At 57.8% G+C, this 13114-nt stretch overlaps 1 protein-coding gene across 1 annotated transcript in view; it reads right to left on the minus strand.

The window, feature by feature from the left end:
* Positions 1–13114, minus strand: part of Dgcr2 (DiGeorge syndrome critical region gene 2) — an 81214-nt gene that overhangs the window by 14667 nt on the left and 53433 nt on the right. Inside the window, exon 7 of the mRNA XM_052740074.1 lies at positions 10461–10664. Coding sequence (XP_052596034.1) covers positions 10461–10664 — 204 coding nt within the window. The remainder of the gene's footprint in view (positions 1–10460; positions 10665–13114) is intronic.

Genomic DNA, 13114 nt, shown 5'->3' on the forward strand with positions numbered 1-13114 from the left:
CAGTCCTGGGTGGATGCTCCCCTGCACTGCCACGCTCTACCCCACAATCCTGGGTGGATGCTCCCCTGCACTGCCACGCTCTACCCCGCAGTCCTGGGAGGATGCTCCCCTGCACTGCCACACTCTGCCCCGCAGTCCTGGGAGGATGCTCCTCTGACTGCCACGCTCTACCCCACAGTCCTGGGTGGATGCTCCCCTGCACTGCCACGCTCTACCCCGCAGTCCTGGGTGGATGCTCCCCTGACTGCCACGCTCTACCCCACAGTCCTGGGTGGATGCTCCCCTGCACTGCCACGCTCTACCCCGCAGTCCTGGGTGGATGCTCCCCTGCACTGCCACGCTCTACCCCGCAGTCCTGGGTGGATGTTCCCCTGACTGCCACGCTCTACCCCGCAGTCCTGGGTGGATGCTCCCCCTGCACTGCCACGCTCTACCCCACAGTCCTGGGTGGATGCTCCTCTGACTGCCACGCTCTACCCCACAGTCCTGGGTGGATGCTCCCCTGCACTGCCACGCTCTACCCCCGCAGTCCTGGGTGGATGCTCCCCTGACTGCCACGCTCTACCCCCACAATCCTGGGTGGATGCTCCCCTGCACTGCCACGCTCTACCCCACAGTCCTGGGTGGGTGCTCCCCTGCACTGCCACGCTCTACCCCACAGTCCTGGGTGGATGCTCCCCTGACTGCCACGCTCTACCCCCGCAGTCCTGGGTGGATGCTCCCCTGCACTGCCACGCTCTACCCCCGCAGTCCTGGGAGGATGCTCCCCTGCACTGCCACACTCTACCCCGCAGTCCTGGGTGGATGCTCCCCTGCACTGACACGCTCTACCCCGCAGTCCTGGGTGGATGCTCCCCTGCACTGCCACGCTCTACCCTGCAGTCCTGGGTGGATGTTCCCCTGACTGCCACGCTCTACCCCGCAGTCCTGGGTGGATGCTCCCCTGCAATGCCACGCTCTACCCCCGCAGTCCTGGGTGGATGCTCCCCTGCACTGCCACGCTCTACCCTGCAGTCTTGGGTGGATGTTCCCCTGACTGCCACGCTCTACCCTGCAGTCCTGGGTGGATGTTCCTCTGACTGCCACGCTCTACCCCGCAGTCCTGGGTGGATGCTCCCCTGCACTGCCACGCTCTACCCCACAGTCCTGGGTGGATGCTCCCCTGACTGCCACGCTCTACCCCACAGTCCTGGGTGGATGCTCCCCTGACTGCCACGCTCTACCCCACAGTCCTGGGTGGATGCTCCCCTGACTGCCACGCTCTACCCCACAGTCCTGGGTGGATGCTCCCCTGCACTGCCACGCTCTACCCCCGCAGTCCTGGGTGGATGCTCCCCTGACTGCCACGCTCTACCCCACAGTCCTGGGTGGATGTTCCTCTGACTGCCACGCTCTACCCCACAGTCCTGGGTGGATGTTCCCCTGACTGCCACGCTCTACCCCGCAGTCCTGGGTGGATGCTTCCCTGCAATGCCACGCTCTACCCCACAGTCCTGGGTGGATGCTCCTCTGACTGCTACGCTCTACCCCACAGTCCTGGGTGGATGTTCCTCTGACTGCCACGCTCTACCCCACAGTCCTGGGTGGATGCTCCCCTGCACTGCCACGCTCTACCCCACAGTCCTGGGTGGATGCTCCCCTGCACTGCCACGCTCTACCCCCGCAGTCCTGGGTGGATGCTCCCCTGCACTGCCACGCTCTACCCCACAGTCCTGGGTGGATGCTCCCCTGACTGCCACGCTCTACCCCACAGTCCTGGGTGGATGCTCCCCTGCACTGCCACGCTCTACCCCCGCAGTCCTGGGTGGATGCTCCCCTGCACTGCCACGCTCTACCCCACAGTCCTGGGTGGATGCTCCTGTGACTGCCACGCTCTACCCCACAGTCCTGGGTGGATGCTCCCCTGACTGCCACGCTCTACCCCCGCAGTCCTGGGTGGATGCTCCTCTGACTTCCACGCTCTACCCCACAGTCCTGGGTGGATGTTCCCCCTGCACTGCCACGCTCTACCCCACAGTCCTGGGTGGATGCTCCCCTGACTGCCACGCTCTACCCTGCAGTCCTGGGTGGATGCTCCCCTGACTGCCACGCTCTACCCTGCAGTCCTGGGTGGATGTTCCTCTGACTGCCACGCTCTACCCCACAGTCCTGGGTGGATGCTCCCCTGCACTGCCACGCTCTACCCCCCGCAGTCCTGGGTGGATGTTCCTCTGACTGCCACGCTCTACCCCACAGTCCTGGGTGGATGCTCCCCTGCACTGCCACGCTCTACCCCACAATCCTGGGTGGATGCTCCCCTGCACTGCCACGCTCTACCCCGCAGTCCTGGGAGGATGCTCCCCTGCACTGCCACACTCTACCCCCGCAGTCCTGGGAGGATGCTCCTCTGACTGCCACGCTCTACCCCACAGTCCTGGGTGGATGCTCCCCTGCACTGCCACGCTCTACCCCGCAGTCCTGGGTGGATGTTACCCTGACTGCCACGCTCTACCCCACAGTCCTGGGTGGATGCTCCCCTGACTGCCACGCTCTACCCCACAGTCCTGGGTGGATGTTCCTCTGACTGCCACGCTCTACCCCGCAGTCCTGGGTGGATGTTCCCCTGACTGCCACGCTCTACCCCCGCAGTCCTGGGTGGATGCTCCCCTGCACTGCCACGCTCTACCCCACAGTCCTGGGTGGATGTTCCCTGCACTGCCACGCTCTACCCCACAGTCCTGGGTGGATGCTCCCCTGCACTGCCACGCTCTACCCCACAGTCCTGGGTGGATGTTCCCCTGACTGCCACGCTCTACCCCCGCAGTCCTGGGTGGATGCTCCCCTGACTGCCACGCTCTACCCCACAGTCCTGGGTGGATGCTCCCCTGCACTGCCACGCTCTACCCCGCAGTCCTGGGTGGATGCTCCCCTGCACTGCCACGCTCTACCCCGCAGTCCTGGGTGGATGTTCCCCTGACTGCCACGCTCTACCCCGCAGTCCTGGGTGGATGCTCCCCTGCACTGCCACGCTCTACCCCACAGTCCTGGGTGGATGCTCCTCTGACTGCCACGCTCTACCCCACAGTCCTGGGTGGATGCTCCCCTGCACTGCCACGCTCTACCCCCGCAGTCCTGGGTGGATGCTCCCCTGACTGCCACGCTCTACCCCACAGTCCTGGGTGGATGCTCCCCTGCACTGCCACGCTCTACCCCACAGTCCTGGGTGGGTGCTCCCCTGCACTGCCACGCTCTACCCCACAGTCCTGGGTGGATGCTCCTCTGACTGCCACGCTCTACCCCCGCAGTCCTGGGTGGATGCTCCCCTGCACTGCCACGCTCTACCCCCGCAGTCCTGGGAGGATGCTCCCCTGCACTGCCACACTCTACCCCCGCAGTCCTGGGTGGATGCTCCCCTGCACTGACACGCTCTACCCCGCAGTCCTGGGTGGATGCTCCCCTGCACTGCCACGCTCTACCCTGCAGTCCTGGGTGGATGTTCCCCTGACTGCCACGCTCTACCCTGCAGTCCTGGGTGGATGTTCCTCTGACTGCCACGCTCTACCCCGCAGTCCTGGGTGGATGCTCCCCTGCACTGCCACGCTCTACCCCGCAGTCCTGGGTGGATGCTCCCCTGCACTGCCACGCTCTACCCCACAGTCCTGGGTGGACTGTTTCCCTGACTGCCACGCTCTACCCTGCAGTCCTGGGTGGATGCTCCTCTGACTGCCACGCTCTACCCCGCAGTCCTGGGTGGATGCTCCTCTGACTGCCACGCTCTACCCCGCAGTCCTGGGTGGATGCTCCCCTGACTGCCACGTTCTACCCCGCAGTCCTGGGTGGATGCTCCCCTGCACTGCCACGCTCTACCCCACAGTCCTGGGTGGATGCTCCCCTGACTGCCACGCTCTACCCCACAGTCCTGGGTGGATGCTCCCCTGACTGCCACGCTCTACCCCACAGTCCTGGGTGGATGCTCCCCTGACTGCCACGCTCTACCCCACAGTCCTGGGTGGAAGCTCCCCTGCACTGCCACGCTCTACCCCGCAGTCCTGGGTGGATGCTCCCCTGACTGCCTCGCTCTACCCCACAGTCCTGGGTGGATGTTCCTCTGACTGCCACGCTCTACCCCACAGTCCTGGGTGGATGTTCCCCTGACTGCCACGCTCTACCCCACAGTCCTGGGTGGATGCTCCCCTGCACTGCCACGCTCTACCCCACAGTCCTGGGTGGATGCTCCCCTGACTGCCACGCTCTACCCCCGCAGTCCTGGGTGGATGCTCCCCTGCACTGCCACGCTCTACCCCCGCAGTCCTGGGTGGATGCTCCCCTGCACTGCCACGCTCTACCCCACAGTCCTGGGTGGGTGCTCCCCTGACTGCCATGCTCTACCCCGCAGTCCTGGGTGGATGCTCCCCTGCACTGCCACGCTCTACCCCACAGTCCTGGGTGGATGCTCCCCTGCACTGCCACGCTCTACCCCACAGTCCTGGGTGGATGTTCCCCTGCACTGCCACGCTCTACCCCACAGTCCTGGGTGGATGCTCCTCTGACTGCCACGTTCTACCCCACAGTCCTGGGTGGATGCTCCCCTGACTGCCACGCTCTACCCCACAGTCCTGGGTGGATGCTCCCCTGCACTGCCACGCTCTACCCCCGCAGTCCTGGGTGGATGCTCCCCTGCACTGCCACGCTCTACCCCACAGTCCTGGGTGGATGCTCCTGTGACTGCCACGCTCTACCCCACAGTCCTGGGTGGATGCTCCCCTGACTGCCACGCTCTACCCCCGCAGTCCTGGGTGGATGCTCCTCTGACTTCCACGCTCTACCCCACAGTCCTGGGTGGATGTTCCCCTGCACTGCCACGCTCTACCCCACAGTCCTGGGTGGATGCTCCCCTGACTGCCACGCTCTACCCTGCAGTCCTGGGTGGATGCTCCCCTGACTGCCACGCTCTACCCTGCAGTCCTGGGTGGATGTTCCTCTGACTGCCACGCTCTACCCCACAGTCCTGGGTGGATGCTCCCCTGCACTGCCACGCTCTACCCCCGCAGTCCTGGGTGGATGTTCCTCTGACTGCCACGCTCTACCCCACAGTCCTGGGTGGATGCTCCCCTGCACTGCCACGCTCTACCCCACAATCCTGGGTGGATGCTCCCCTGCACTGCCACGCTCTACCCCGCAGTCCTGGGAGGATGCTCCCCTGCACTGCCACACTCTACCCCCGCAGTCCTGGGAGGATGCTCCTCTGACTGCCACGCTCTACCCCACAGTCCTGGGTGGATGCTCCCCTGCACTGCCACGCTCTACCCCGCAGTCCTGGGTGGATGTTACCCTGACTGCCACGCTCTACCCCACAGTCCTGGGTGGATGCTCCCCTGACTGCCACGCTCTACCCCACAGTCCTGGGTGGATGTTCCTCTGACTGCCACGCTCTACCCCGCAGTCCTGGGTGGATGTTCCCCTGACTGCCACGCTCTACCCCGCAGTCCTGGGTGGATGCTCCCCTGCACTGCCACGCTCTACCCCACAGTCCTGGGTGGATGTTCCCTGCACTGCCACGCTCTACCCCACAGTCCTGGGTGGATGCTCCCCTGCACTGCCACGCTCTACCCCACAGTCCTGGGTGGATGTTCCCCTGACTGCCACGCTCTACCCCGCAGTCCTGGGTGGATGCTCCCCTGACTGCCACGCTCTACCCCACAGTCCTGGGTGGATGCTCCCCTGCACTGCCACGCTCTACCCCCGCAGTCCTGGGTGGATGCTCCCCTGCACTGCCACGCTCTACCCCGCAGTCCTGGGTGGATGTTCCCCTGACTGCCACGCTCTACCCCGCAGTCCTGGGTGGATGCTCCCCTGCACTGCCACGCTCTACCCCACAGTCCTGGGTGGATGCTCCTCTGACTGCCACGCTCTACCCCCACAGTCCTGGGTGGATGCTCCCCTGCACTGCCACGCTCTACCCCGCAGTCCTGGGTGGATGCTCCCCTGACTGCCACGCTCTACCCCACAGTCCTGGGTGGATGCTCCCCTGCACTGCCACGCTCTACCCCACAGTCCTGGGTGGGTGCTCCCCTGCACTGCCACGCTCTACCCCACAGTCCTGGGTGGATGCTCCTCTGACTGCCACGCTCTACCCCGCAGTCCTGGGTGGATGCTCCCCTGCACTGCCACGCTCTACCCCGCAGTCCTGGGAGGATGCTCCCCTGCACTGCCACACTCTACCCCCGCAGTCCTGGGTGGATGCTCCCCTGCACTGACACGCTCTACCCCGCAGTCCTGGGTGGATGCTCCCCTGCACTGCCACGCTCTACCCCTGCAGTCCTGGGTGGATGTTCCCCTGACTGCCACGCTCTACCCTGCAGTCCTGGGTGGATGTTCCTCTGACTGCCACGCTCTACCCCGCAGTCCTGGGTGGATGCTCCCCTGCACTGCCACGCTCTACCCCGCAGTCCTGGGTGGATGCTCCCCTGCACTGCCACGCTCTACCCCACAGTCCTGGGTGGACTGTTCCCCTGACTGCCACGCTCTACCCTGCAGTCCTGGGTGGATGCTCCTCTGACTGCCACGCTCTACCCCCGCAGTCCTGGGTGGATGCTCCCCTGCACTGCCACGCTCTACCCCGCAGTCCTGGGTGGATGCTCCCCTGACTGCCACGCTCTACCCCACAGTCCTGGGTGGATGCTCCCCTGACTGCCACGCTCTACCCCGCAGTCCTGCGTGGATGCTCCTCTGACTGCCACGCTCTACCCCACAGTCCTGGGTGGATGTTCCCCTGCACTGCCACGCTCTACCCCACAGTCCTGGGTGGATGTTCCTCTGACTGCCACGCTCTATCCCACAGTCCTGGGTGGATGCTCCCCTGCACTGCCACGCTCTACCCTGCAGTCCTGGGTGGATGTTCCTCTGACTGCCACGCTCTACCCCGCAGTCCTGGGTGGATGCTCCCCTGCACTGCCACGCTCTACCCCACAGTCCTGGGTGGATGCTCTCCTGCACTGCCACGCTCTACCCTGCAGTCCTGGGTGGATGTTCCTCTGACTGCCACGCTCTACCCCGCAGTACTGGGTGGATGCTCCCCTGCACTGCCACGCTCTACCCCCATAGTCCTGGGTGGATGCTCCCCTGCACTGCCACGCTCTACCCCACAGTCCTGGGTGGATGCTCCCCTGCACTGCCACGCTCTACCCCGCAGTCCTGGGTGGATGCTCCCCTGCACTGCCACGCTCTACCCCACAGTCCTGGGTGGATGCTCCCCTGACTGCCACGCTCTACCCTGCAGTCCTGGGTGGATGCTCCTCTGACTGCCACGCTCTACCCCCGCAGTCCTGGGTGGATGCTCCCCTGACTGCCACGCTCTACCCTGCAGTCCTGGGTGGATGCTCCCCTGCACTGCCACGCTCTACCCCGCAGTCCTGGGTGGATGCTCCCCTGCACTGCCACGCTCTACCCTGCAGTCCTGGGTGGATGTTCCTCTGACTGCCACGCTCTACCCTGCAGTCCTGGGTGGATGTTCCTCTGACTGCCACGCTCTATCCTGCAGTCCTGGGTGGATGCTCCCCTGCACTGCCACGCTCTACCCTGCAGTCCTGGGTGGATGGTCCCCTGCACTGCCACGCTCTACCCCGCAGTCCTGGGTGGATGCTCCCCTGCACTGCCACGCTCTACCCCACAGTCCTGGGTGGATGCTCCCCTGACTGCCACGCTCTACCCCATAGTCCTGGGTGGATGTTCCCCTGACTGCCACGGTCTACCCCACAGTCCTGGGTGGATGCTCCCCTGCACTGCCACGCTCTACCCTGCAGTCCTGGGTGGGGCTCACGCACGTTAGGCAAACACGGTATGAACTGTTATGTTCCCAGCCCCAGAGTTCTATACAGAATATATAAATATTCTGAACATAAGAATTCTGTCTGACATGTTTTAGAAATACTCTTTCTTGGTAAGTTGCCTGTTTGTCTTTTCATTTCTCTGTTTTTCAAGGAGCAGGTTGAAAGTTTTACCAATCTTTTTTAGGATCATGCTTGTATTTAAATTTTTGCCTATCCCATGGTGATTTACCCTTATATTTTCTTACAGAAATTTCAGTTTAACATTTTGAGTCTAGTTTATAAGATTTTTGACTTACTCAAGTGCAGTAGCAGTGTGGTTTTTATGGATAGCTGGCTATCCCTGTGCGTTTGTTCAAAGACTGCGCTGTCTTTATCGAATTCCTCTTCCTTGCTTGTCGAACGTCTTACCGATTTTGATTTCTTACTTTTGATGAATATGCCTGCTGCAGTCTAAGTTGTAAGTCAGGTACCACACACACTCTTACTTTGTAAAAACTGGAATATTCTAGCTTTTTTGCCATTTGAAGACCTTGCTAAACTTAGTAGTTCTAGTTAACTTCCTACAGATCTTCCAGGACTTTCTTTGTAATTACATCATTTGCAAAGAGCGACGTTCTCATGTTCTCCCTGTTCTCCTGGCAATGAGTCTGGCCTTGAATAAATGCTCAACAGAGAGTGGTCACCGCTGCACTGCTGAAGGAAAACTGAAGGCAACTTCGGAGACTCGCTCCTGCTGCCTCTGCTTCTGGAGCAGGGCTGGTCCTTGTGCGAGCGAGTGATCCCCAGCCAAGGCCTCGACGGAACAGGCACAGCAGAGCAAGTCCTGGAGAGTTCCTCCCGCTGTGCAGGAAAAGTGGCCTGCAGAAGCCCTGGGCCCGCCTGGCACACTAAGGGTCCTGCTCTGCTGAGAAGTCCTCAATGGCTGAGCAAGTCTAATAGGTGAACTATATCACAGATGGGCCATCTTGTACAATCTGGTCATTTCTACAGAGCCCAGACAGAGTATCAGGGAAGATTCCTAGCAAGTGGAACCATGAACTCAGATGATACAGCTTGTAAAAGTTCCAAATCTGACTTGGAATATGTAACTAGTTAATTAAGCTGCTTACAGCAATGTGGCCAGGGGCACAGGAAACACTGCAAATACCTTATTGGTATTTGTGTTTCCACTGACCCTGGATGGATGCATCCACACAATGAGAAAACTGTCTATTCTGTGGGAAGGAAGAAGTCCAATTGTCAACCTCCCTGATGCCAAGTTCTCTGCATCCGGTGGGTTTCGCCAAAAGCACAGCCTCTGCACTTACCTGCTGCAGTCAACTGCATGTCTGATGGTACATGTGCAGAACACCTCAGACACAGCCTCTAAAGGACAGCGCTGCCACGCTCCCACTTAGCAGCCCTTATGGAAGGATGATGATGGCACTCTGCTCAGGGGACAGTACTCATGGTTGTGGCCTCATGTTCCAGCTCTAGCCTCCCTTCCACAAAGCTCCTGGACAATGAGGCACAATCTTCGTGCCTGCCCACACTACTATTCTGCAGGGCCTACACATATCACTTTCACACTTTGGCACCCAAGAACAGAAATTCATACTCCTGAGGCCCAAGTTCATGCTGAGATGTCAGTGGCTCTGACGTACAACAGAGGACACCATGCAGGGTGTCCATAAGTGCTAATGTGCCTGAGCAGGACTCAAACCTGCTAAGTTTTCCCCCAGGAGTGGATTTAGAACTCAGGGCTTTGCACATGCTAGATAAGTGCTCTATCATTGAGACTATCCAAGCTCCATGGATGTTCTAGATAAGGTCTTTATCACTGAGACTATCCACGCCCCATGGATGTTCTAGATAAGTGCTCTATCATTGAGACTATCCAAGCCCCATGGATGCTCCAGATAAGTGCTCTATCACTGAGAATATCCACGCCCCATGGATGTTCTAGATAAGGGCTCTATCATTGAGACTATCCAGGCCCCATGGATGTTCTTTTGCTGCAACTGGAAGGAGGACAGTTATCCTGAAACCTGACTACACAGTGTTTACTTTAGAGCACCACCCAGTGGTGAAGAGTTTATCCTAACACTAAGGGCTTTATCCTTAAAACACCCATGACTATAAGCAAGAACTATTTATTTCACTACCTTCCACATCCCACCTAATACAAGGAGAAGAACTCAAAATGCACATGTAAATTTCAAGTTTAGGTCTTAGTCTTAAGAAGTGGAAGACAAGCCGGGCGGTGGTGGCGCACGCCTTTAATCCCAGCACTCGGGAGGCAGAGCCAGGCGGATCTCTGTGAGTTCGAGGCCAGCCTGGGCTACCAAGTGAGTTCCAGGACAGGCGCAAAGCTACACAGAGAAACCCTGTCTCGAAAAACCAAAAAAAAAAAAAAAAAAAAAGAAGTGGAAGACAGGTCTGAAGCTGCCCAGTTGATTTGTAAACAATCCGCAATGCTGAGATTCAAGCTGATTGGTAAACACTACTCTAGAGTGAGAAGCAGGCAATGTGATGGGGTGATTAGTAGGGCTTTCAGAGATGCCCCCTGGAGCTGAGCCAGCTATATGAGCACACGCTGCCACCCCTGCTGTGTCACGGACGAGCTCTTCAGAGTCCTCACCAGTGCTTTTGGCTAAGGGGTGGCTGTCTTACCTGGGTCCAGACACATGAACTTGCAGCACTCCTTAGGGTCCTTGCGGTACTGCTGACATCCCTGGGGCCGCTCACACAGGGCAGCAACGCACATCTCAGGCTCCCCTCGATGGCAGGTACAGCTCAAGCATGGGTCATCTCCCTTGGGAGTGAAGTAGAACCCTTCATCCACGACATTGTCTTTGATATCAACACACGTCTGACCTGCAAGGGCATGTGCACAGATCTCTGTGTTACTGGCAGCACCAAGCCAGCCCTGATTTCCCACCACTACTTGCACCTCTGGAGAGCACAGGGCAACCGAGGAGCTGGTCAGATCTTTTCTGCAAGTCCTCCTGTATGGCATGCTCTGGATCTGAAGCAGTCAGCACACCCCAGCTAGGCAAAGCACAGCTGGCCCAGACAAATGGAGCCCCCTAACTCAGAACAGGAATGGCAGATTTAGGACAAAGGTCCCTGTAGAAGTATTTTCTTTTAAGGTGCCTACTTCATTTACGAGATTTTCTAAAAGCTAAAATGCAGATGTTATGGATACACTTAAAAGCTGTAATGTGTTTATAATAAGTCTCTAGGTACTGCTTGGTAAGATGGTTCCCTGAAACTGAGAACGTCTGTAGTAAGCCAGGCCCACAGAAGTGACCTGAGACACTAGAGTGGGGAAAAAGTTACAACCAGCCCCTTAAGCTAGTAAGCAGATGTGACAGATACATGGGGAGGGGATGGGTATGAGGTAAGGGAACTGGAAAAGGAAGCTTGTTCCACTCTCCAAATGGCATGGGGGTATCTAGAAAGAGACTAGAAATCTTACAGCTCTCCTCAGTTAGGATCACCCACATGGCCACCAATGTTCAAGGGAAGAAAGACGGAGAACATTCTTTGCTATAACAATAAGGAAAGAACAAGGAAAAGAAACAGGACCCCGCGAGAACTACAGGATACCATGAAGTATCCCAAAATGGTTAAGCATCAACACAGGCCATAGGCTTGGCCACCTCTGCAGTAACCAGACAGGGTAACCGGGAACTAGTCAATGATTGCCAATGTGATGGCTAATTTTGTTTGTCAATCTGACTATCAATTATTTGAAGCAGGAAGACCCACCCTAAACCTGGGCCACCCCTTCTGGTGGCAGCCCACATAAAAGGACATGGAAGAAGGGAATGCTTTCCCTGCTTGTCCTTACTCTCTCAGTGAATTCATCTACCCTGCTGCGGAGGTATTCCTTTGCCATTATTTGAATCTACTCCTTCAGGATTCCAACACAGCAGCTCTCCAGGAAACTTCCAGGACTCCAGTGCCAGGTTGGGACTGCTGAGAATCCAGCCCTGTGGACTCAACAACTAGGGGATTCTTGGCCTTCCCAGTGTTAGACAGCCACTGGTGTACTATTCAGCCAGTACCCTGTAAGCCAGTCTAATAAATGCCCTTTCATGTATGTGTTCATTCTACCAGTTCTGTTCCTTTAAGGAACCCTGACTAACACAGCCAACTACACAGTCTAAATGTATTTCCAACTTAGGCTCAAAAATAAATAAATAAATAGACCAAGTGCTCCCCACCCAACTAGTTAAGTAGTCTGCCCTTGTCAATCATGTTCTCGGAACCTTCAGAGCACCCTAGAGATGCCATGCTGGAACTAACCCCCTGGAGAGTGGAAGAGTAGAGACTCAGGGCTGAGGGCAGATGCAGAATCAGAATACCAGCCCTTTCACCAGCCCTGAGCTGCTCACAGTTGACAACCACTGGGAAATCCGGTCAGGCAGTCTCTGAGGCAGCTCAAAGGCAGACCAAATATAGAGGATGGAGCAGATAGTTAGAACAGGAAGACTGGCGTATATATGGAGGATCCAAATACAACAGACCAAGCTGCAAGCACCTATGTCTACTGTCATACACGAAAATGTTTTTTAATGTAAAATAAAGAAAAAGCACCATGCCCTCAAGCTAATGATCAGCAAAAGCAGACCAGACATGACCCAGATCAAAGAACCTCCCCATAGAGACCATGAATGTCAATGGCCCATTACAGTAAAGGTTCTGATGACAAAGTCAGGCAACACACAAGGTCAGATGGTACTCACTACTGCTGGGAAGAGACTCCATGACCAAGGCAGCTCTTCTAACAGACAGCTTTTAATTGGGGGCTTGTTTACAGTTTCAGAGGCTAGTCCGTGATCATGGCAGAGAGCATGGTGGCCCAGATGGAGCTGGAGCAGTAGCTGAGAGCTACATCCTATCCACAGGCAGAGAGAGAGACACGCACAGAGTGACAGAAACAGAGAGAGGGCCTGGCTTAGGCTTCTGAAACCTCAAAGCCCATTCCTAGAGACACACTTCCTCTTCCAACAAGGCCATACCTCCTCCTTCTTCTAATCCTTTCAAACAGTGCCCCTTCCTGGTACTAAGCATTCAAACATATGAGTCTATGGGGGGCATTCTTATTCAAACCACCACAGAAGGAGAATTTATTCAAGGAATGGAAGACCAAGCAGGAATCCTAGAAGTGCAAGGCACAGACGCAAAAGTAAAGCAAACAGCCCCAGCAGGCTCTTGTGCCTGACCTAACAGGACAAGAACTGACTCAAACTCACGGACACAAATGGGACCAGGAGACATGGAAGTCAGAGGCACTGTGTGTTCTGCACTGGACTCCA

The sequence above is a fragment of the Peromyscus californicus genome, unplaced genomic scaffold (genome assembly GCF_007827085.1).
Source record: "Peromyscus californicus insignis strain IS unplaced genomic scaffold, ASM782708v3 Scaffold_16__1_contigs__length_79575227, whole genome shotgun sequence".
Lineage (NCBI taxonomy): Eukaryota > Metazoa > Chordata > Mammalia > Rodentia > Cricetidae > Peromyscus > Peromyscus californicus.